Source organism: Ascaphus truei, unplaced genomic scaffold, assembly GCF_040206685.1.
Source record: "Ascaphus truei isolate aAscTru1 unplaced genomic scaffold, aAscTru1.hap1 HAP1_SCAFFOLD_689, whole genome shotgun sequence".
Classification (NCBI taxonomy): Eukaryota; Metazoa; Chordata; class Amphibia; order Anura; family Ascaphidae; genus Ascaphus; species Ascaphus truei.
In genome coordinates this window covers 1-24,231 of record NW_027457022.1, presented here as the reverse complement: position 1 = coordinate 24,231, position 24,231 = coordinate 1, and the positions used below count along the sequence as shown (strand labels likewise).

General features: G+C 52.8%; 1 protein-coding gene across 1 annotated transcript in view; it reads left to right on the top strand.

The window, feature by feature from the left end:
* The window catches only part of LOC142485976 (integrin alpha-L-like), a gene marked incomplete at both ends in the record, with an annotated part of 190,777 nt that extends 175,875 nt beyond the window's left edge, over nucleotides 1-14,902 (top strand). The window contains 2 exons of the mRNA XM_075584632.1: nucleotides 9,678-9,783; nucleotides 14,798-14,902. Of these exons, the coding sequence (XP_075440747.1) occupies nucleotides 9,678-9,783; nucleotides 14,798-14,902 (211 nt within the window). The remainder of the gene's footprint in view (nucleotides 1-9,677; nucleotides 9,784-14,797) is intronic.
* Between the last annotated feature and the right edge of the window lie 9,329 nt (nucleotides 14,903-24,231).

Here is a 24,231-nt window from a genome sequence, read left to right as displayed (position 1 = left end):
TATGTATTTTTGGGGTGTGTATGTATTTTTGGGGTGTGTATGTATTTTTGGGGTGTGTCTTTTTGGGGTGTGTATGTATTTTTGGGGTGTATGTATTTTCGGGGTGTGTATGTATTTTTGGGGTGTGTATGTATTTTCGGGGTGTGTATGTAATTTCGGGGTGTGTATGTAATTTCGGGGTGTATGTAATTTCGGGGTGTATGTAATTTCGGGGTGTGTATGTATTTTCGGGGTGTGTATGTATTTTTGGGGTTTGTTTGTATTTTCAGGGTGTGTAGTTTTGGGGTGTGTATGTATTTTTGGGGTGTGAATGCATTTTCGGGGTTTGTATGTATTTTCGGGGTGTGTATGTATTTTTGGGGTGGTTATGTATTTTTGGTGTGTCTTTTTGGGGTGTGTATGTATTTTTGGGGTGTGTATGTATTTTCGGGGTGTGTATGTATTTTCGGGGTGTGTATGTATTTTTGGGGTGTTTATGTATTTTTGGTGTGTCTTTTTGGGGTGTGTATGTATTTTTGGGGTGTGTATGTATTTTCGGGGTGTGTATGTATTTTCGGGGTGTGTATGTATTTTCGGGGTGTGTATGTATTTTTGGGGTGTGTTTTATCTTGAGAGGGTGTATGTATTTTTGAGGTGTGTATGTATTTTCGGGGTATGTATATTTGGGGTGTGAATTTTTGGCGAGTGTGTTTTCGAGGTGTGTATGTATTTTTGAGGCATGTAGTTTTGGGGTGTGTATTTTTTGAGGTGTGTACTATATGTATTTTTGGGTGAGTTTTTTTTGGGTGATGTATGTATTTTCGGGGTTTGTTTTTTGGAGGGTCTATGTATTTTTGAGGTGTGTATGCATTTTCGGGGTTTGTATGCATTTTCGGGGTTTGTATGCATTTTCGGGGTTTGTATGTATTTTCGGGGTTTGTATGTATTTTCGGGGTGTGTATGTATTTTTAGGGTGTGGATGTATTTTCAGGGTGTGTCTTTTTGCGGTGTGTATGTATTTTTGAGATTTGTATGTATTTTCAGGGTGTGTATGTATTTTTGGGGTGTGAATGCATTTTCGGGGTTTGTATGTATTTTTGTGGTGTGTATGTATTTTTGGGGTGTGTATGTATTTTCGGGGTGTATGTATTTTCGGGGTGTGTATTTTCGGGGTGTGTATGTATTTTTGGGGTGTGTATGTATTTTTGGGGTGTGTGTATGTATTTTCGGGGTGTGTATGTATTTTTGGGGTGTGTATGTATTTTCGGGGTGTGTATGTAATTTCGGGGTGTATGTATTTTCGGGGTGTGTATGTATTTTCGGGGTGTGTATGTATTTTCGGGGTGTGTATGTATTTTTGGGGTTTGTTTGTATTTTCAGGGTGTGGATGTATTTTCAGGGTGTGTCTTTTTGGGGTGTGTATGCATTTCGGGGTTTGTATGTATTTTCGGGGTGTGTATGTATTTTTGAGATTTGTATGTATTTTCAGGGTGTGTATTTTTGGGGTGTGTATGTATTTTTGGGGTGTGTATGAATTTTCGGGGTGTGTATGTATTTTTGAGATTTGTATGTATTTTCAGGGTGTCTCTTTTAGGGGTGTGTATGTATTTTCGGGGTGTGTATGTATTTTCGGGGTGTGTATGTATTTTCGGGGTGTGTATTTTCGGGGTGTGATGTATTTTTGGGGTGTGTATGTATTTTTGGGGTGTGCATGTATTTTCGGGGTGTGTATTTTTGGGGTGTGTATGTATTTTTGGGGTGTGTATGTATTTTCGGGGTGTGTATTTTCGGGGTGCCCTCTCACCCCTCCCATGCTCTGTCCCCAGTGCGGCTTCTTTAAGCGTTACAAGGATCGGATGAACGATGGAGCAGTGCCCAATGAGGGGCCACAGGAGCCGGGGGCCACGGATGGGGAGGCCCCCAGAAGGGCCCACAGAGCAAGAGCGTCTTAAAACGAGTGGCCCCCGGGAGCCTCTGACATTGGGGAGCAGTGACTGAAATGGGGGAACCACCCCAAATCAACCCTACTGCCCTCGATATGTATATCTCTGCCCCCCCCGCCCTGACTATACCCCCCCGCCCTGACTATACCCCCCCCGCCCTGACTATACCCCCCGCCGCCCTGACTATACCCCCCCCGCCCTGAATATACCCCCCCGCCCTGACTATACCCCCCGCCCTGACTATACCCCCCCCGCCCTGACTATAACCCCCCCCGCCCTGACTATACCCCCCCCGCCCTGACTATAACCCGCCGCCCTGACTATAACCCGCCGCCCCTGACTATAACCCGCCGCCCTGACTATAACCCGCCGCCCTGACTATAACCCCCCGCCCTCACTATAACCCCCCGCCCTGAATATACCTCCAAGAATATACCCCCCGCCCTGAATATACCCCCCGCCCTGAATATACCCCCCCCACCCTGACTATACCCCCCGCCCTGACTATACCCCCCGCCCTGACTATACCCCCCCCCCCCGCCCTGACTATACCCCCCCCCCCCGCCCTGAATATACCCCCCCCCCCCCGCCCTGAATATACCCCCCGCCCTGAATATACCCCCCGCCCTGAATATACCCCCGCCCTGACTATACCCCAGCCTGACTATAGCCAGCCCTGAATATACCCCCCCGCCCCGAATATACCCCCCGCCTTGAATATACCCCCCCGCCCTGAATATACCCCCGACCCCCCCCGCCCTGACTATACCCCCCCGCCCTGACTATACCCCCCCGCCCTGACTATACCCCCCCGCCCTGACTATACCCCCCCGCCCTGACTATACCCCCCCCGCCCTGACTATACCCCCCCGCCCTGACTATACCCCCCCGCCCTGACTATACCCCCCCGCCCTGACTATACCCCCCCCGCCCTGACTATACCCCCCCGCCCTGACTATACCCCCCCCCCGCCCTGACTATACCCCCCCGCCCTGACTATACCCCCCCCGCCCTGACTATACCCCCCCGCCCTGACTATACCCCCCCGCCCTGACTATACCCCCCCGCCCTGACTATACCCCCCCGCCCTGACTATACCCCCCCCGCCCTGACTATACCCCCCCGCCCTGACTATACCCCCCCGCCCTGACTATACCCCCCCGCCCTGACTATAACCCGCCGCCCTGACTATAACCCGCCGCCCTGGACTATAACCCCCCGCCCTCACTATAACCCCCCGCCCTGAATATACCTCCAAGAATGTACCCCCCAGCCTGAATATACCCTCTAGCCTGAATATACCTCTAGGAATATACCCCCGGCCTGAATATACCTCTAGGAATATACCCCCGGCCTGAATATACCTCTAGGAATATACCCCCGGCCTGAATACAGTATACCCTCTAGGAATATACCCCCCGGCCTGAATATACCTCTAGGAATATACCCCTGCCCTGAATATACTGTACCTCCAGAAATATACCCCTGCCCTGAATATACCTCCATGAATATACCCCTGCCCTGAGGTGTGTATGTATTTTCGGGGTATGTATTTTTGGGGTGTGAATTTTTGGCGAGTGTGTTTTCGAGGTGTGTATGTATTTTTGAGGCATGTAGTTTTGGGGTGTGTATTTTTGAGGTGTGTATGTATTTTCAGGGTGTGTATTTTCAAGGTGTGTACTATATGTATTTTTGGGGTGTGTTTTTTTGGGTGATGTATGTATTTTCGGGGTTTGTTTTTTTGGAGGGTCTATGTATTTTTGAGGTGTGTATGCATTTTCGGGGGTTTGTATGCATTTTTCGGGGTTTGTATGCATTTTCGGGGTTTGTATGTATTTTCGGGGTTTGTATGTATTTTCGGGGTTTGTATGTATTTTCGGGGTGTGTATGTATTGTTTAGGGTGTGGATGTATTTTCAGGGTGTGTCTTTTGCGGTGTGTATGTATTTTTGGAGATTTGTATGTATTTTCAGGGTGTGTATGTATTTTTGGGGTGTGAATGCATTTTCGGGGGTTTGTATGTATTTTTGTGGTGTGTATGTATTTTTGGGGTGTGTATGTATTTTCGGGGTGTATGTATTTTCGGGGTGTGTATTTTCGGGGTGTGTATGTATTTTTGGGGTTTCGGGGTGTGTATGTATTTTTGGGGGTGTGTATGTATTTTTGGGGTGTGTATGTATTTTCGGGGTGTGTATGTATTTTTCGGGGTGTGTATGTATTTTCGGGGTGTGTATGTATTTCGGGGTGTATGTATTTTCGGGGTGTGTATGTATTTTCGGGGTGTGTATGTATTTTCGGGGTGTGTATGTATTTTTGGGGTTTGTTTGTATTTTCAGGGTGTGGATGTATTTTCAGGGTGTGTCTTTTTGGGGTGTGTATGCATTTTCGGGGTTTGTATGTATTTTCGGGGTGTGTATGTATTTTTGAGATTTGTATGTATTTTCAGGGTGTGTATTTTTGGGGTGTGTATGTATTTTTGGGGTGTGTATGAATTTTCGGGGTGTGTATGTATTTTTGAGATTTGTATGTATTTTCAGGGTGTCTCTTTTTGGGGTGTGTATGTATTTTCGGGGTGTGTATGTATTTTCGGGGTGTGTATGTATTTTCGGGGTGTGTATTTCGGGGTGTGTATGTATTTTTGGGGTGTGTATGTATTTTTGGGGTGTGCATGTATTTTCGGGGTGTGTATTTTTGGGGTGTGTATGTATTTTTGGGGTGTGTATGTATTTTCGGGGTGTGTATTTTCGGGGTGCCCTCTCACCCCCTCCCATGCTCTGTCCCCAGTGCGGCTTCTTTAAGCGTTACAAGGATCGGATGAACGATGGAGCAGTGCCCAATGAGGGGCCACAGGAGCCGGGGGCCACGGATGGGGAGGCCCCAGAAGGGCCCACAGAGCAAGAGCGTCTTAAAACGAGTGGCCCCCGGGAGCCTCTGACATTGGGGAGCAGTGACTGAAATGGGGGAACCACCCCAAATCAACCCTACTGCCCTCGATATGTATATCTGCCCCCCCCGCCCTGACTATACCCCCCCCGCCCTGACTATACCCCCCCGCCCTGACTATACCCCCCCGCCCTGACTATACCCCCCCCGCCCTGAATATACCCCCCCGCCCTGACTATACCCCCCCGCCCTGACTATACCCCCCCGCCCTGACTATACCCCCCCGCCCTGACTATACCCCCCCGCCCTGACTATAACCCGCCGCCCTGACTATAACCCGCCGCCCTGACTATAACCCGCCGCCCTGACTATAACCCCCCGCCCTCACTATAACCCCCCGCCCTGAATATACCTCCAAGAATATACCCCCCGCCCTGAATATACCCCCCGCCCTGAATATACCCCCCCACCCTGACTATACCCCCCGCCCTGACTATACCCCCCGCCCTGACTATACCCCCCCCCCCGCCCTGACTATACCCCCCCCCCCGCCCTGAATATACCCCCCCCCCCGCCCTGAATATACCCCCCGCCCTGAATATACCCCCCCGCCCTGAATATACCCCCCGCCCTGACTATACCCCCAGCCCTGACTATAGCCAGCCCTGAATATACCCCCCCGCCCCGAATATACCCCCCGCCTTGAATATACCCCCCCGCCCTGAATATACCCCCCCGCCCTGACTATACCCCCCCGCCCTGACTATACCCCCCCCGCCCTGACTATACCCCCCCGCCCTGACTATACCCCCCCCGCCCTGACTATACCCCCCGCCCCTGACTATACCCCCCCGCCCTGACTATACCCCCCCGCCCTGACTATACCCCCCCCGCCCTGACTATACCCCCCCGCCCTGACTATACCCCCCCCGCCCTGACTATACCCCCCCCGCCCTGACTATACCCCCCCCCCCGCCCTGACTATACCCCCCCGCCCTGACTATACCCCCCCGCCCTGACTATACCCCCCCCGCCCTGACTATACCCCCCCGCCCTGACTATACCCCCCCGCCCTGACTATACCCCCCCGCCCTGACTATAACCCGCCGCCCTGACTATAACCCCCCGCCCTCACTATAACCCCCCGCCCTGAATATACCTCCAAGAATGTACCCCCCAGCCTGAATATACCCCTCTAGCCTGAATATACCTCTAGGAATATACCCCCGGCCTGAATATACCTCTAGGAATATACCCCCGGCCTGAATATACCTCTAGGAATATACCCCCGGCCTGAATACAGTATACCTCTAGGAATATACCCCCGGCCTGAATATACCTCTAGGAATATACCCCTGCCCTGAATATACTGTACCTCCAGAAATATACCCCTGCCCTGAATATACCTCCATGAATATACCCCTGCCCTGAATATACCTCCAGAAATATACCCCTGCCCTGAATATACCTCCAGAAATATACCCCTGCCCTGAATATACCTCCAAGAATATACCCCCACCCTGAATATACCCCTGCCCTGAATATACCTCCAAGAATATACCCCCACTCTGAATATACCTCAACCCTGAATATACCTCCAGGAATATACCCCCTGCCCTTAATATACCTCCAGGAATATACCCCCTGCCCTGAATATACCTCCAAGAATATACCCCTGCCCTGAATATACCTCCAAGAATATACCCCCACCCTGAATATACCTCCAAGAATATACCCCCCACCCTGAATATACCTCAACCCTGAATATACCTCCAGGAATATACCCCCTGCCCTTAATATACCTCCAGGAATATACCCCCTGCTCTGAATATACTTCCAAGAATATACCCCCTGCCCTGAATATTCCTCCAGGAATATACCCCCTGCCCTGAATATACCTCCAGGAATATACCCCCTGCCCTGAATATACCTCCAGGAATATACCCCCAGCCCTGAATATACCTCCAGGAATATACCCCCAGCCCTGAATATACCTCCAGCAATATACACCCGCCCTAACTATACCTCCAGGAATATACCCCCGCCCTGAATATACCTCCAGGAATATACCCCTCTTAGAATAACATTCAGGAATATACCCCTGCCCTGATCATACACAGACTACCCCCCCCTGCCCTGAACATACCCCGCTAGGAATATACCCCCTGCCCTGAACATACCCCGGCTCACCCCTGTATATCTCACCCACCATATGTATATATAACTGACTGCCCAGTCCTTCCCGCATTGCTTGTACTGCGCCGCTGTGCATGTTGGTGCTGATTAAAGAGGAATGTCAATAAGTATTAATTGTTTTTTAATGAGTGTGGGGTGTGGGGGGGGGGGGGGGAGAGCGGTTTGTTGGGATCCAGTGGAGAACGGATACTCAGTGTAACTATACATGGCTGTGTTACCGGCCTCACTCTGACCCGCGGAGCTCACACTCTACTCTGGAATCCACTGCTGTTGCCTAGCGACAGCATTTTATGAGCAACCGGCAGTTGGTTGGGAGTGTGGGGGGGGCTGTGTGTGTCAGTGACAGGGGGGCTGTGTGTCAGTGACAGGGGGGCTGTGTGTCAGTGACCGGGGGGCTGTGTGTGTCAGTGTGGGGAGGCTGTGTGTCAGTGACCGGGGGCTGTGTGTCAGTGACCGGGGGCTGTGTGTGTCAGTGACAGGGGGGCTGTGTGTCAGTGACCGGGGGCTGTGTGTGTCAGTGACAGGGGGGTTGTGTGTCAGTGACCGGGGGCTGTGTGTGTCAGTGACAGGGGGGTTGTGTGTCAGTGACCGGGGGCTGTGTGTCAGTGACAGGGGGCTGTGTGTCAGTGACAGGGGCTGTGTGTCAGTGTGGGGGGGGCTGTGTGTGTCAGTGAGGGGGGGCTGTGTGTGTCAGTGTGGGGGGCGGTGTGTGTCAGTGACAGGGGGGCCGTGTGTGTCAGTGACTGGGTATTGGGGTCTCAGTGTGGGGGGGCTGTGTGTCAGTGACTGGGTATTGGGGTCTCAGTGTGGGGGGGCTGTGTGTCAGTGACTGGGTATTGGGGTCTCAGTGTGGGGGGGCTGTGTGTCAGTGACGGGATATTGGGGTCTCAGTGTGGGGGGGCTGTGTGTCAGTGACTGGGTATTGGGGTCTCAGTGTGGGGGGGCTGTGTGTCAGTGACTGGGTATTGGGGTCTCAGTGTGGGGGGGCTGTGTGTCAGTGACTGGGTATTGGGGTCTCCGTGTGGGGGGGCTGTGTGTCAGTGACGGGATATTGGGGTCTCAGTGTGGGGGGGCTGTGTGTGTCAGTGACCGGGTATTTGGGGGCTCGGTGTCGGGGGGCAAGATGGATCTGGCAGAGTATTTCCAAGCTCAGTATGGACAAAGGATCCTCAAATTACTTGAGTATGTTGCAGGTTTTGTGGCCAACTCACCTCCACTCCCCCCTCCCTATCCCCCCAACTCACCTCCACTCCCCCCTCCCTATCCCCCCCAACTCACCTCCACTCCTCTCCCTTCTTCCTTCCTCTCTCTCTTTCCCTCGACTTCTTCCCCCCTCTCTCTAGCTCTCTCCCTCTCCACCTCTCTCCCCTCTGTTGGGGTGACTGGTCGTTGTTTGGGGTGACAGGTAGGTGTTTGGGTGAGATGTCACGATGACAGGTCGGTGTTGGGGTGAGGGCAGGTGAGAGGTCGGGGATGGGGGGTTGGGGTGAGAGGTCAGTCTTGGGGTGAGAGGTCATAATTGGGGTGAGAGGTCGGGATTGCCCAGGCCCTAATTGGTGGGTAGGAAGGTGCTGCATACATGCCCATGCCCTGATTGGTGGGTAGGAAGGCGCTGTCTACATGCCAGGCCCTGATTGGTGGGTAGGAAGGTGCTGCCTACATGCCCATGCCCTGATTGGTGGGTAGGAAGGCGCTGTCTACATGCCAGGCCCTGATTGGTGGGTAGGAAGGTGCTGCCTACATGCCCAGGCCCTGATTGGTGGGTAGGAAGGTGCTGTCTACATGCCAGGCCCTGATTGGTGGGTAGGAAGGTGCTGCCTACATGCCCAGTCCCTGATTGGTGGGTAGGAAGGGGCTGCCTACATGCCCAGGCCCTGATTGGTGGGTAGGAAGGAGATGCCTACATGCCCAGGCCCTGATTGGTGGATAGGACGGTGCTGTCTACATGCCCGGCCCTGATTGGTGGGTAGGAAGGTGCTGCCTACATGCCCGGCCCTGATTGGTGGGTAGGAAGGAGCTGCCTACATGCCCAGGCCCTGATTGGTGGGTAGGAAGGTGCTGCCTACATGCCCAGGCCCTGATTGGTGGGTAGGAAGTAGTTGCCTACATGACCAGCCCTGATTGGTGGGTAGGACGGTGCTGCCTACATGCCCAGGCCCTGATTGGTGGGTAGGAAGGAGATGCCTACATGCCCAGGCCGTGATTGGTGGATAGGACGGTGCTGTCTACATGCCCGGCCCTGATTGGTGGGTAGGAAGGTGCTGCCTACATGCCCGGCCCTGATTGGTGGGTAGGAAGGAGCTGCCTACATGCCCAGGCCCTGATTGGTGGGTAGGAAGGTGCTGCCTACATGCCCAGGCCCTGATTGGTGGGTAGGAAGTAGTTGCCTACATGACCAGCCCTGATTGGTGGGTAGGACGGTGCTGCCTACATGCCCAGGCCCTGATTGGTGGGTAGGAAGGAGCTGCCTACATGCCCAGGCCCTGATTGGTGGGTAGGAAGGTGCTGCCTACATGCCCAGGCCCTGATTGGTGGTAGGAAGGTGCTGCCTACATGCCCCGCCCTGATTGGTGGGTAGGAAGGTACTGCCTACATGCCCGGTCCTGATTGGTGGGTAGAACTGCATGTCCTCCCCTCACCGTCACACTGAGCTCCGCCATATCCCCCTCCTCCGCAGGAAGTTCCCCCCCAAGCAGGAGGAGAAGCTCCCCCCGTGTATCCGACTGCTGGAGAAAAAGAGACAGACCCGGGTCATCCAGAGAGCGCTGCACGCAGAGAGAGGGGTGAGAGACAGACCCCTTATAAAGGGACAGACCCCTTATAAAGGGACAGACCCCTTATAAAGGGACAGACCCCTTATAAAGGGACAGACCCCTTATAAAGGGACAGACCCCTTATAAAGGGACAGACACCTTATAAAGGGACAGACCCCTTATAAAGGGACAGACCCCTTATACAGAGACAGACCCCTTATACAGAGACAGACCCATAATACAGAGACCAACCCCGAATACAGAGAGACTGACCCCGAATACAGAGAGACAGACCCCGAATACACAGAGACAGACCCCGAATACACAGAGACAGACCCCGAATACACAGAGACAGACCCCGAATACACAGAGACAGACCCCGAATACACAGAGACAGACCCCGAATACACAGAGACAGACCCCGAATACACAGAGACAGACCCCGAATACACAGAGACAGACCCCGAATACACAGAGACAGACCCCGAATACACAGAGACAGACCCCGAATACAGAGACAGACCCTGAAAATTTCCCGCTTTCCGCCTTATGGAAGCGACCCTCTCCCTTGGTTTAAGAGCCTCCCGGGAGGAACACCCACGATCGAGTGTGCTGGGCTGTTATGGAAACACCAACGTCCGGGAGAAATAATTGAGACACTCGGCTACTTCTCAGTTTATTGTTTCAAAGACATAAGCTTTATAGGCAACTAGCTGAGAGACCCGGCGTTGCCCGGGATGTAAATCCCAATCCGTGACGGGCCCTGGAACATTCCCGAACATGTCACCAGTTTCCATACGTCAATAACATCTCATCTTATTGTTATGAGTCACTGTCACACATTGTGATTTTAGCAGAGACTGAGGGGGTTAAAATGTTCCAGGAAAAGTGTCAGCACAAAGTCCTTGATGCAAAAATACGGCGCCGGCGTTTCTTATAAAATAACAAGTTGTTTACGATTTTAGGCTATTAAGGCAAAATTCATTATGGTTATACTGGCAGACATAATGAGGGGCACACAAAATGGAGACAGACCCCTCATATATACATTAACAGACCCCGAATACAGAGAGACCGACCCCGAATACAGAGAGACCGCCCCCGAATACAGAGAGACCGCCCCCGAATACAGAGAGACCACCCCCGAATACAGAGAGACCGCCCCCGAATACAGAGAGACCGCCCCCGAATACAGAGAGACCGCCCCCGAATACAGAGAGACCGCCCCCGAATACAGAGAGACCGCCCCCGAATACAGAGAGACATACCCCGAATACAGAGAGACAGACCCCGAATACAGAGAGACAGACCCCGAATACAGAGAGACAGACCCCGAATACAGAGAGACAGATCCCGAATACAGAGAGACCGCCCCCGAATACAGAGAGACCGCCCCCGAATACAGAGAGACCGCCCCCGAATACAGAGAGACCGCCCCCGAATACAGAGAGACCGTCCCCGAATACAGAGAGACCGCCCCCGAATACAGAGAGACCGCCCCCGAATACAGAGAGACCGCCCCCGAATACAGAGAGACCGCCCCCGAATACAGAGAGACCGCCCCCGAATACAGAGAGACCGCCCCCGAATACAGAGAGACCGCCCCCGAATACAGAGAGACCGCCCCCGAATACAGAGAGACCGCCCCCGAATACAGAGAGACCGCCCCCGAATACAGAGAGACCGCCCCCGAATACAGAGAGACCGACCCCGAATACAGAGAGACCGACCCCGAATACAGAGAGACCGACCCCGAATACAGAGAGACCGACCCCGAATACAGAGAGACCGACCCCGAATACAGAGAGACCGACCCCTCATATATGGATTAACAGACCCCGAATACAGAGAGACCGACCCCGAATACAAAGAGACCGACCCCTCATATATGGATTAACAGACCCCGAATACAGAGAGACCGACCCCGAATACAGAGAGACCGCCCCCGAATACAGAGAGACCGCCCCCGAATACAGAGAGACCGCCCCCGAATACAGAGAGACCGCCCCCGAATACAGAGAGACCGCCCCCGAACACAGAGAGACCGCCCCCGAACACAGAGAGACCGCCCCCGAACACAGAGAGACCGCCCCCGAACACAGAGAGACCGCCCCCGAACACAGAGAGACCGCCCCCGAATACAGAGAGACCGCCCCCGAATACAGAGAGACCGCCCCCGAATACAGAGAGACCGACCCCGAATACAGAGAGACCGACCCCGAATACAGAGACAGACCCCGAATACAGAGACAGACCCCGAATACAGAGACAGACCCTGAAAATTTCCCGCTTTCCGCCTTATGGAAGCGACCCTCTCCCTTGGTTTAAGAGCCTCCCGGGAGGAACACCCACGATCGAGTGTGCTGGGCTGTTATGGAAACACCAACGTCCGGGAGAAATAATTGAGACACTCGGCTACTTCTCAGTTTATTGTTTCAAAGACATAAGCTTTATAGGCAACTAGCTGAGAGACCCGGCGTTGCCCGGGATGTAAATCCCAATCCGTGACGGGCCCTGGAACATTCCCGAACATGTCACCAGTTTCCATACGTCGATAACATCTCATCTTATTGTTATGAGTCACTGTCACACATTGTGATTTTAGCAGAGACTGAGGGGGTTAAAATGTTCCAGGAAAAGTGTCAGCACAAAGTCCTTGATGCAAAAATACGGCGCCGGCGTTTCTTATAAAATAACAAGTTGTTTACGATTTTAGGCTATTAAGGCAAAATTCATTATGGTTATACTGGCAGACATAATGAGGGGCACACAAAATGGAGACAGACCCCTCATATATACATTAACAGACCCCGAATACAGAGAGACCGACCCCGAATACAGAGACAGACCCCGAATACAGAGAGACCGCCCCCGAATACAGAGAGACCGCCCCCGAATACAGAGAGACCGCCCCCGAATACAGAGAGACCGCCCCCGAATACAGAGAGACCGCCCCCGAATACAGAGAGACCGCCCCCGAATACAGAGAGACAGACCCCGAATACAGAGAGACATACCCCGAATACAGAGAGACAGACCCCGAATACAGAGAGACAGACCCCGAATACAGAGAGACAGACCCCGAATACAGAGAGACAGACCCCGAATACAGAGAGACAGATCCCGAATACAGAGAGACCGCCCCCGAATACAGAGAGACCGCCCCCGAATACAGAGAGACCGCCCCCGAATACAGAGAGACCGACCCCGAATACAGAGAGACCGACCCCGAATACAGAGAGACCGACCCCGAATACAGAGAGACCGACCCCGAATACAGAGAGACCGACCCCGAATACAGAGAGACCGACCCCGAATACAGAGAGACCGACCCCTCATATATGGATTAACAGACCCCGAATACAGAGAGACCGACCCCGAATACAGAGCCCGAACACAGAGAGACCGCCCCCGAACACAGAGAGACCGCCCCCGAACACAGAGAGACCGCCCCCGAACACAGAGAGACCGCCCCCGAACACAGAGAGACCGCCCCCGAACACAGAGAGACCGCCCCCGAATACAGAGAGACCGCCCCCGAATACAGAGAGACCGACCCCGAATACAGAGAGACCGACCCCGAATACAGAGAGACCGACCCCGAATACAGAGAGACCGACCCCGAATACAGAGAGACCGACCCCGAATACAGAGAGACCGACCCCGAATACAGAGAGACCGACCCCGAATACAGAGAGACCGACCCCGAATACAGAGAGACCGACCCCTCATATATGGATTAACAGACCCCGAATACAGAGAGACCGACCCCGAATACAGAGAGACCGACCCCTCATATATGGATTAACAGACCCCGAATACAGAGAGACCGACCCCGAATACAGAGAGACCGCCCCCGAATACAGAGAGACCGCCCCCGAATACAGAGAGACCGCCCCCTCATATATGGATTAACAGACCCCGAATACAGAGAGACCGACCCCGAATACAGAGAGACCGACCCCTCATATATGGATTAACAGACCCCGAATACAGAGAGACCGACCCCGAATACAGAGAGACCGCCCCCGAATACAGAGAGACCGCCCCCGAATATAGAGAGACCGACCCCGAATACAGAGACCGACCCCGAATACAGAGACCGCCCCCGAATACAGAGAGACCGCCCCCCAATACAGAGAGACCGCCCCCCAATACAGAGAGACCGCCCCCCAATACAGAGACCGCCCCCCAATACAGAGAGACCGACCCCCAATACAGAGAGACCGACCCCCAATACAGAGAGACCGACCCCCAATACAGAGAGACCGACCCCCAATACAGAGAGACCGACCCCCAATACAGAGAGACCGACCCCCAATACAGAGACTGAGACCGACCCCCAATACAGAGACTGAGACCGACCCCCAATACAGAGACTGAGACCGACCCCCAATACAGAGACTGAGACCGACCCCCAATACAGAGACTGAGACCGACCCCCAATACAGAGACTGAGTTCGACCCCCAATACAGAGACTGAGACCGACCCCCAATACAGAGACTGAGACCGACCCCCAATACAGAGACTGAGACCGACCCCCAATACAGAGACTGAGACCGACCCCCAATACAGAGACTGAGACCGACCCCCAATACAGAGACTGAGACCGACCCCCAATGCAGAGAGACCGACCCACAATGCAGAGCGACGGACCCACAATACAGAGAGACGGACCCCAAATACAGAGAGACGGACCCCAAATACAGAGAGACGGACCCCAAATACAGAGAGACGGACCCCAAATACAGAGAGACGGACCCCAAATACAGAGAGACGGACCCCAAATACAGAGAGACGGACCCCAAATACAGAGAGACGGACCCCAAATACAGAGAGACGGACCCCAAATACAGAGAGACGGACCCCAAATACAGAGAGACAACCCCCTAATACAGACAGACACAGACCCCCGGTGTTATACAGAGACACAGACCCCCGGTGTTATAAAGAGACACAGACCCTCGGGGTTATACAGAGAGACCCTCGGGGTTATACAGAGACCCCCAGTGTTATACAGGGTTTGTATGTCGTCTTGCTTAGGATTTTCGCACAGCGATGGAAGGTCTCGCCCTGCGGTGGGAGGAGCTACACACTCAGGAGGCGGAGCTACGAGATTATCTGCTCAAATTCCAGCACTTCATTGTGGTGAGGGGAGGTGTGCGAGGGAGGGGGAGTGGAAGGGGGAGGTGTGCGAGGGAGGGGGGCGTGCGAGGGAGGGGTGTACGAGGGAGGGGGAGTGGGAGGGGGAGATGTGTGGGGGAGGGGGGGAGGGGGGGTGTGATGGAGGGGGAGTGGGAGGGGGAGATGTGTGGGGGAGGGGGGGTGCGAGGGAGGGGGAGTGAGAGGGGGAGATGTGGAAGGGAGGGGTGCGTGGGAGGGGGCGTGGAAGGGGGGGTGCGTGGGAGGGGGCGAGGGGGGGGTGCGTGGGAGGGGGCGAGGGAGGAGGGGGCGAGGGAGGGGGCGTGCGAGGGAGGGAGGGGGGGCGTGCGAGGGAGGGGGAGGTGTGAGAGGGGGAGTGGGAGGGGGTGTGGGAGGGGGTGTGCGAGGGAGGGAGGTGGCGTGCGAGGGGGTGTGCGTGCGAGGGGGTGTGCGTGCAAGGGAGGGGGGCGTGCGAGGGAAGGGGGCGTGCGAGGGAGGGGGTGTGCAGTGCTTACTGACCGGGGGGATTGCAGTGCTTACTGACCGGGGGGAATGCAGTGCTTACTGACCGGGGGGAATGCAGTGCTTACTGACCGGGGGGAATGCAGTGCTTACTGACCGGGGGGAATGCAGTGCTTACTGACCGGGGGAATGCAGTGCTTACTGACCGGGGGGATTGCAGTGCTTACTGACCGGGGGGAACGCAGTGCTTACTGACCGGGGGAATGCAGTGCTTACTGACCGGGGGATTGCAGTGCTTACTGACCGGGGGGAACGCAGTGATTACTGACCGGGGGGATTGCAGTGCTTACTGACCGGGGGGATTGCAGTGCTTACTGACCGGGGGGATTGCAGTGCTTACTGACCGGGGGGATTGCAGTGCTTACTGACCGGGGGGATTGCAGTGCTTACTGACCGGGGGGAACGCAGTGATTACTGACCGGGGGGATTGCAGTGCTTACTGACCGGGGGGATTGCAGTGCTTACTGACCGGGGGGAATGCAGTGCTTACTGACCGGGGGAATGCAGTGCTTACTGACCGGGGGGATTGCAGTGCTTACTGACCGGGGGGAACGCAGTGCTTACTGACCGGGGGAATGCAGTGCTTACTGACCGGGGGATTGCAGTGCTTACTGACCGGGGGGAACGCAGTGATTACTGACCGGGGGGATTGCAGTGCTTACTGACCGGGGGGATTGCAGTGCTTACTGACCGGGGGGATTGCAGTGCTTACTGACCGGGGGGATTGCAGTGCTTACTGACCGGGGGGATTGCAGTGCTTACTGACCGGGGGGAACGCAGTGATTACTGACCGGGGGGATTGCAGTGCTTACTGACCGGGGGGAACGCAGTGCTTACTGACCGGGGGGAACGCAGTGCTTACTGACCGGGGGGAACGCAGTGCTTACTGACCGGGGGGAACGCAGTGCTTACTGACCGGGGGGAACGCAGTGCTTACTGACCGGGGGGAACGCAGTGCTTACTGACCGGGGGGATTGCAGTGCTTACTGACCGGGGGGATTGCAGTGCTTACTGACCGGGGGGATTGCAGTGCTTACTGACCGGGGGGATTGCAGTGCTTACTGACCGGGGGGATTGCAGTGCTTACTGACCGGGGGGATTGCAGTGCTTACATACCGGGGGGATTGCAGTGCTTACTGACCGGGGGGATTGCAGTGCTTACATACCGGGGGGATTGCAGTGCTTACTGACCGGGGGGAACGCAGTGATTACTGACCGGGGGGATTGCAGTGCTTACTGACCGGGGGGATTGCAGTGCTTACTGACCGGGGGGATTGCAGTGCTTAATGTCCGGAGGGAATGCAGTGCTTACTGACCGGGGGGAATGCAGTGCTTACTGACCGGGGGGAATGCAGTGCTTAATGACCGGGGGGAACGCAGTGCTTACTGACCGGGGGGAACGCAGTGCTTACTGACTGGGGGGAACGCAGTGCTTACTGACCGGGGGGAACGCAGTGCTTACTGACCGGGGGGATTGCAGTGCTTACTGACCGGGGGGATTGCAGTGCTTACTGACCGGGGGGATTGCAGTGCTTACTGACCGGGGGGATTGCAGTGCTTACTGACCGGGGGGATTGCAGTGATTACTGACCGGGGGGAATGCAGTGCTTACTGACCGGGGGGATTGCAGTGCTTACTGACCGGGGGGATTGCAGTGCTTACTGACCGGGGGGATTGCAGTGCTTACTGACCGGGGAGATTGCAGTGCTTACTGACTGGGAGGATTGCAGTGCTTACTGACCAGGGGGATTGTAGTGCTTACTGACCGGGGGTATTGCAGTGCTTAATGTCCGGAGGGAATGCAGTGCTTACTGACCGGGGGGAATGCAGTGCTTACTGACCGGGGGGAACGCAGTGCTTTTTGACCGGGGGAATGCAGTGCTTACTGACCGGGGAGATTGCAGTGCTTACTGACCGGGGGAATGCAGTGCTTACTGACCGGGGGAATGCAGTGCTTACTGACCGGGGGAATGCAGTGCTTACTGACCGGGGGAATGCAGTGCTTACTGACCGGGGGAATGCAGTGCTTACTGACCGGGGGGATTGCAGTGCTTACTGACCGTGGAGAACGCAGTGCTTACTGACCGGGGGGATTGCAGTGCTTACTGACCGGGGGGAACGCAGTGATTACTGACTGGGGGGAACGCAGTGCTTACTGACCGGGGGGATTGCAGTGCTTACTGATGGGGGGTATTGCAGTGCTTACTGACCGGGGGGATTGCAGTGCTTACTGACCGGGGGGATTGCAGTGCTTACTGACCGGGGGGATTGCAGTGCTTACTGACCGGGGGGATTGCAGTGCTTACTGACTGGGGGGATTGCAGTGCTTACTGACTGGGGGGATTGCAGTGCTTACTGACCGGGGGGATTGCAGTGCTTACTGACCGGGGGGATTGCAGTGCTTAATGACCGGAGGAAATGCAGTGCTTAATGACCGGAGGGAATGCAGTGCTTACTGACCGGGGGGAATGCTGTGCTTAATGACCGGGGGGAATGCAGTGCTTAATGACCGGGGGGAACGCAGTGATTACTGACCGGGGGGAATGCAGTGCTTACTGACCGGGGGGATTGCAGTGCTTACTGACCGGGGGGATTGCAGTGCTTACTGACCGGGGGGATTGCAGTGCTTACTGACCGGGGGGATTGCAGTGCTTACTGACCGTGGGGATTGCAGTGCTTACTGACCGGGGGAATGCAGTGCTTACTGACCGGGGGAATGCAGTGCTTACTGACCGGGGGAAATGCAGTGCTTACTGACCGGGGGAATGCAGTGCTTACTGACCGGGGGAATGCAGTGCTTACTGACCGGGGGGATTGCAGTGCTTACTGACCGGGGGGATTGCAGTGCTTACTGACCGGGGGGATGGCAGTGCTTACTGACCGGGGGGATTGCAGTGCTTACTGACCGGGGGGATTGCAGTGCTTACGTTCCGGGGGGATTGCAGTGCTTACTGACCGGGGGGATTGCAGTGCTTACTGACCGGGGGGAATGCAGTGCTTACTGACCGGGGGGATTGCAGTGCTTACTGACCGGGGGGAACGCAGTGCTTACTGACCGGGGGGATTGCAGTGCTTACTGACCGGGGGGAATGCAGTGCTTACTGACCGGGGGGAACGCAGTGCTTACTGACCTGGGGATTGCAGTGCTTACTGACCGGGGGGATTGCAGTGCTTACTGACCGGGGGGGATTGCAGTGCTTACTGACCGGGGGGAATGCAGTGCTTACTGACCGGGGGGAATGCAGTGCTTACTGACCGGGGGGATTGCATTTACAGGGAATAAAGTGTTTTACAGACAATACATTTATACAAATGTGTTTTTACATTCCCTGTTCTCCCCCAGATATTAAATACATTTGACTGAATTAAATATTACTGAGACAGCCAGTTTACACGGTTTTAGGGGTAGCTAGCTGGTCTTCACCGTTATTTTGTGATGCCAGCTAACCCTACCATCACAGGGTGTATAGGGTGTAAGGCTGTATATATCCCATGTATACATACATTATACATGTATACATTTTCTCTCTCTCTCTCGCTCCTCCCCCCGGTTCTGCAGAAACCTGCGCTCTATTCACTTACCTGACTTTGAGTCCACTTTACACTCCTCCCTCTCCTCTCTCAGCTCTGCTACAGACCCTGACAACCTGGTCAGAAAGTACAACTCTGCCTTATCCTCCTCTCTGGATCTACATGCCCCGCTTTCTCTCTGTCGCCCTCGCCCTTCTAACCCCAGACCCTGGCTAAACTCCCACACGCGCATGCTGCGTTCCTCCACTCGTTCCTCTGAACGCCTCTGGAGGAAATCTCACACTCTCGCAGACTTCCTTCACTACAAATTTATGCTATCCTGTTTCAACTCTGCCCTCTCGCAAGCTAAACAAGCCTATTTTTCTGCACTAATCAACATGCACAATTCTAACCCACGCCGACTGTTCTCTGTCTTTGATACTCTACTCAAACCACCTTCAGCTGCCTCTCCTTCCTCCATCTCCGCTCAGGACTTTGCTGACTATTTTAAGGAAAAGGAGTAATCCATAAGGCAGAACATCCCCTCTGTTTCTTCCCCCCATCCTACACCTCTTCCTAACTCTCCTCCTGCCTTCCTTGACTCTTTTACAGCTGTCTAGGAGGAGGATGTGTCACTGCTGAACTCCTCTTCTCCCTCTACCACTTGCCCTCTTTACCCCTTTCCCTCCCATCTCCTAAAACCTCTTGCTTCTACTATAATCCCTACGCTCACACACATTTTTAACTCCTCCCTCTGCTCTGGAACATTTCCATCCTCCTTCAAACATGCAACAGTCATACCATTACTCAAAAACAGCAAGCTTGACCCTACCGGTCTTTTTAACTATCGACCTGTCTCCCTCATGCCTTTTGCCTCCAAACTCCTTGAACGTCTTGTATTCTCTCGCTTGCTTCATTTTCTGAACACCTATTCTCTCCTAGACCCTCTACAATCTGGCTTCCACACTGCTCACTCCACTGAAACAGCCCTCACTAAAATAACTGACGACCTCCATGCTGCCAAAGACAGGGGTCATTACACTCTGCTCATATTACTCGACCTCTCTGCAGCATTTGACACCGTGGACCACCCTCTTCTCCTTCACATTCTCCATACTCTTGGTATTCGGAATAAAGCTCTATCCTGGATCTCCTCTTACCTCTCCCATCGTACTTTCAGTGTCTCTTCTGCTAACACCTCCTCTTCTATAGATCTCTCTGTGGGGGTACCCCAGGGCTCTGTCCTGGGACCTCTTCTCTTTTCTCTGTACACACTCTCTCTAGGTGACCTAATCATATCTCTTGGGTTCAAATATCACCTCTATGCTGACGACACACAAATATACTTTTCAGCCCCTGACCTTACACCTGCTGTACAGACCAAAGTTTCTGAATGTCTCTCTGCTATATCATCCTGGATGGCCCTCCGTCGCCTTAAACTCAACATGGCTAAAACAGAGCTCCTCATACTTCCTCCCAAACCTGGCCCTACTACCTCCTTCCACATTGCTTTTGGAAATACGATCATTCACCCAGTAGCCCAAGCACGCTGCCTAGGGGTCACACTCGACTCCTCTCTCACATTCGCCCCTCACATTCAAAACATTTCTAAAACCTGTCGCTTTTTCCTCTGCAATATAACAAAGATACGCTCTTTCCTCGGTTATTCGACTTCTAAAACTCTGACTCAGGCCCTCATTCTCTCCCGTCTTGATTACTGTAACCTCCTGCTGTCCAGCCTTCCTGCCTCTCACCTGCTGTCTGCCCTACAATCTATCCTTAACGCTGCTGCCAGAATCACTCTACTCTTTCCTAGATCTGTCTCAGCATCTCCCCTCCTGAAATCCCTCTCCTGGCTTCCGATCAAATCCCGCATCTCGCACCCAATTCTCCTCCTCACTTTTAAAGCTTTACACTCTTCTGCCCCTCCTTACATCTCATCCCTAATTTCTCGTTATGCACCATCCAGACTCTTGCGTTCTGCTCAAGGATGTCTTCTTTCTACCCCCTTTGTATCTAAAGCCCTCTCCCGCCTTAAACCCTTCTCACTGACTGCCCCACACCTCTGGAACGCCCTTTCCCTCAGTACCCGACTAGCACCCTCTCTATCCACCTTTAAGACCCACTTGCTTAAAGAAGCATATGAATAGCACCATGGCTGATACTATACACGATACATAATGCTTGGCCCCCTGCAGACGCACTTACCAGAACTCCCTCCTACTTATTTTTTTATTTTTATTTATAAAATATTTTACCAGGAAGTAATACAGTGAGAGTTACCTCTCGTTTTCAAGTATGTCCTGGGCACAGAGTAAAACAAATAATACATGTTTACAAGTACAGTTACATAAATGAGCAGGGTTTACATTATATACAAGACATTGCGTGCACAGTTAGAGATAATAATATTATGAGCGTATGAAACAGTTACAGACCAGATTAAAATGTGAGACAGCCTTAGATTTGAAAGAACTTAAACTGGTGGTGGATGTGGGAGTCTCTGGTAGGTTGTTCCAGTTTTGGGGTGCACGGAAGGAGAAGGAGGAGCGGCCGGATACTTTGTTGAGCCTTGGAACCATGAACAGTCTTTTGGAGTCAGATCTCAGATGATAGGTGCTGCATGTGGTAGGGGTGAGGAGCTTGTTCAGGTAGCTGGGTAGCTTGCCCATGAAGAATTTGAGGGTGAGACAGGAAAGGTGAACTTTGCGCCTAGACTCGAGTGATGACCAATCTAGTTCTTTGAGCATTTCGCAGTGATGTGTGTTGTAGTTGCATTGGAGAACAAAACGACAAATTGAGTTGTAGAGGGTGTCAAGTTGCTAAGGTGGGTTTGAGGTGCCGAGCCATATACAATGTCTCCATAGTCAATAATTGGCATTAGCATCTGCTGTGCGATACGCTTTCTGACCAGGAGACTTAGGGAGGATTTGTCCCTGTACAAGTACCCCTAGTTTGGCATAGGTCTTGGTTGTCAGGGTATCAATGTGCATCCCGAATGTTAAGTGGGAGTCAAACCATAAGCCCAGGTATTTAAAACTAGTGGACAGGTGTTAGGGTGGTGTTAGCGTTGGTTCTGATCTGGAGCTCAGTCACTGGAAGCTTTACAAATTTAGTCTTGGTCCCAAATACCCAAATACCATCCTACTGTCTGTACGTTCCTCCTACATACCAATTAGATTGTAAGCTCCTCGGAGCAGGGGCTCTTCTTCCACAACGTTAATTTTTATGTCTGAAGCACTTATTCTCATGATTTGTTATTTGTATTTGTTATCTATATGATTGTCACATGTATTATGGCTGTGAAGCGCTAAGTACATTAATGGCGCTATATAAAGACACCACATACATGTATATAGTAGGGGGTGTAAGCCTATATATACCCCATGTATACAGTAAGGGGCGTATAGGGTGTAAGGCTGTATATATCCCACGTATACAGTAGGGTGCGTACAGGGTGTAAGGCTGTATATATCCCACGTATACAGTAGGGGGGCGTACAGGGGTGTAAGGCTGTATATATCCCACGTATACAGTAGGGGGCGTACAGGGTGTAAGGCTGTATATATCCACGTATACAGTAGGGGCGTACAGGGTGTAAGGCTGTATATATCCCACGTATACAGTAGGGGGCGTACAGGGTGTAAGGCTGTATATATCCCATGTATACAGTAGGGGGCGTACAAGGTGTAAGGCTGTATATATCCCACGTATACAGTAGGGGGCGTACAGGGTGTAAGGCTGTATATATCCCACGTATACAGTAGGGGGCGTACAGGGTGTAAGGCTGTGTATATATATATATAATATATATATATATATATATATATATATATATATATATATATCCCATGTATACAGTAGGGGGCGTACAGGTGTAAGGCTGTACTGTATATATCCCATGTATACAGTAGGGGGCGTACAGGGTGTAAGGCTGTATACATTCCATGTATACAGTAGGGGGCGTATACGGTGTAAGGATGTACTGTATATATCCCATGTATACAGTGGGGGCGTATAGGGTGTAAGGATGTACTGTATATATCCCATGTATACAGTAGGGGGCGTACAGGGTGTAAGGCTGTATATATCCCACGTATACAGTAGGGGCGTACAGGGTGTAAGGCTGTATATATCCCACGTATACAGTAGGGGGCGTACAGGGTGTAAGGCTGTATATATCCCACGTATACAGTAGGGGCGTACAGGGTGTAAGGCTGTATATATCCCACGTATACAGTAGGGGGGCGTACAGGGTGTAAGGCTGTATATATCCACGTATACAGTAGGGGGCGTACAGGGTGTAAGGCTGTATATATCCCACGTATACAGTAGGGGGCGTACAGGGTGTAAGGCTGTATATATCCCACGTATACAGTAGGGGGCGTACAGGGTGTAAGGCTGTGTATATATATATATATATATCCCATGTATACAGTAGGGGGCGTACAGGGTGTAAGGCTGTATACATTCCATGTATACAGTAGGGGGCGTATACGGTGTAAGGATGTACTGTATATATCCCATGTATACAGTAGGGGGCGTATAGGGTGTAAGGATGTACTGTATATATCCATGTATACAGTAGGGGGCGTACAGGGTGTAAGGCTGTATATATCCCACGTATACAGTAGGGGGCGTACAGGGTGTAAGGCTGTACTGTATATATCCCATGTATACAGTAGGGGGCGTACAGGGTGTAAGGATGTACTGTATATATCCCATGTATACAGTAGGGGGCGTATAGGGTGTAAGATGTACTGTATATATCCCATGTATACAGTAGGGGGCTTACAGGGTGTAAGGCTGTATACATTCCATATATACAGTAGGGGGCGTATAGGATGTAAGGATGTACTGTATATATCCCATGTATACAGTAGGGGGCGTATAGGGTGTAAGTATGTACTGTATATATCCCATGTATACAGTAGGGGGCGTATACGGTGTAAGGATGTACTGTATATATCCCATATATACAGTAGGGGGCGTACAGGGTGTAAGGCTGTATATATCCCACGTACTGTATACAGTAGGGGGGCGTACAGGGTGTAAGGCTGTACTGTATATATCCCATGTATACAGTAGGGGGCGTATAGGGTGTAAGGATGTACAGTATATATCCCATGTATACAGTAGGGGGCGTATACGGTGTAAGGATGTACTGTATATATCCCATATATACAGTAGGGGGCGTACAGGGTGTAAGGCTGTATATATCCCACGTATACAGTAGGGGGCGTACAGGGTGTAAGGCTGTACTGTATATATCCCATGTATACAGTAGGGGGCGTACAGGGTGT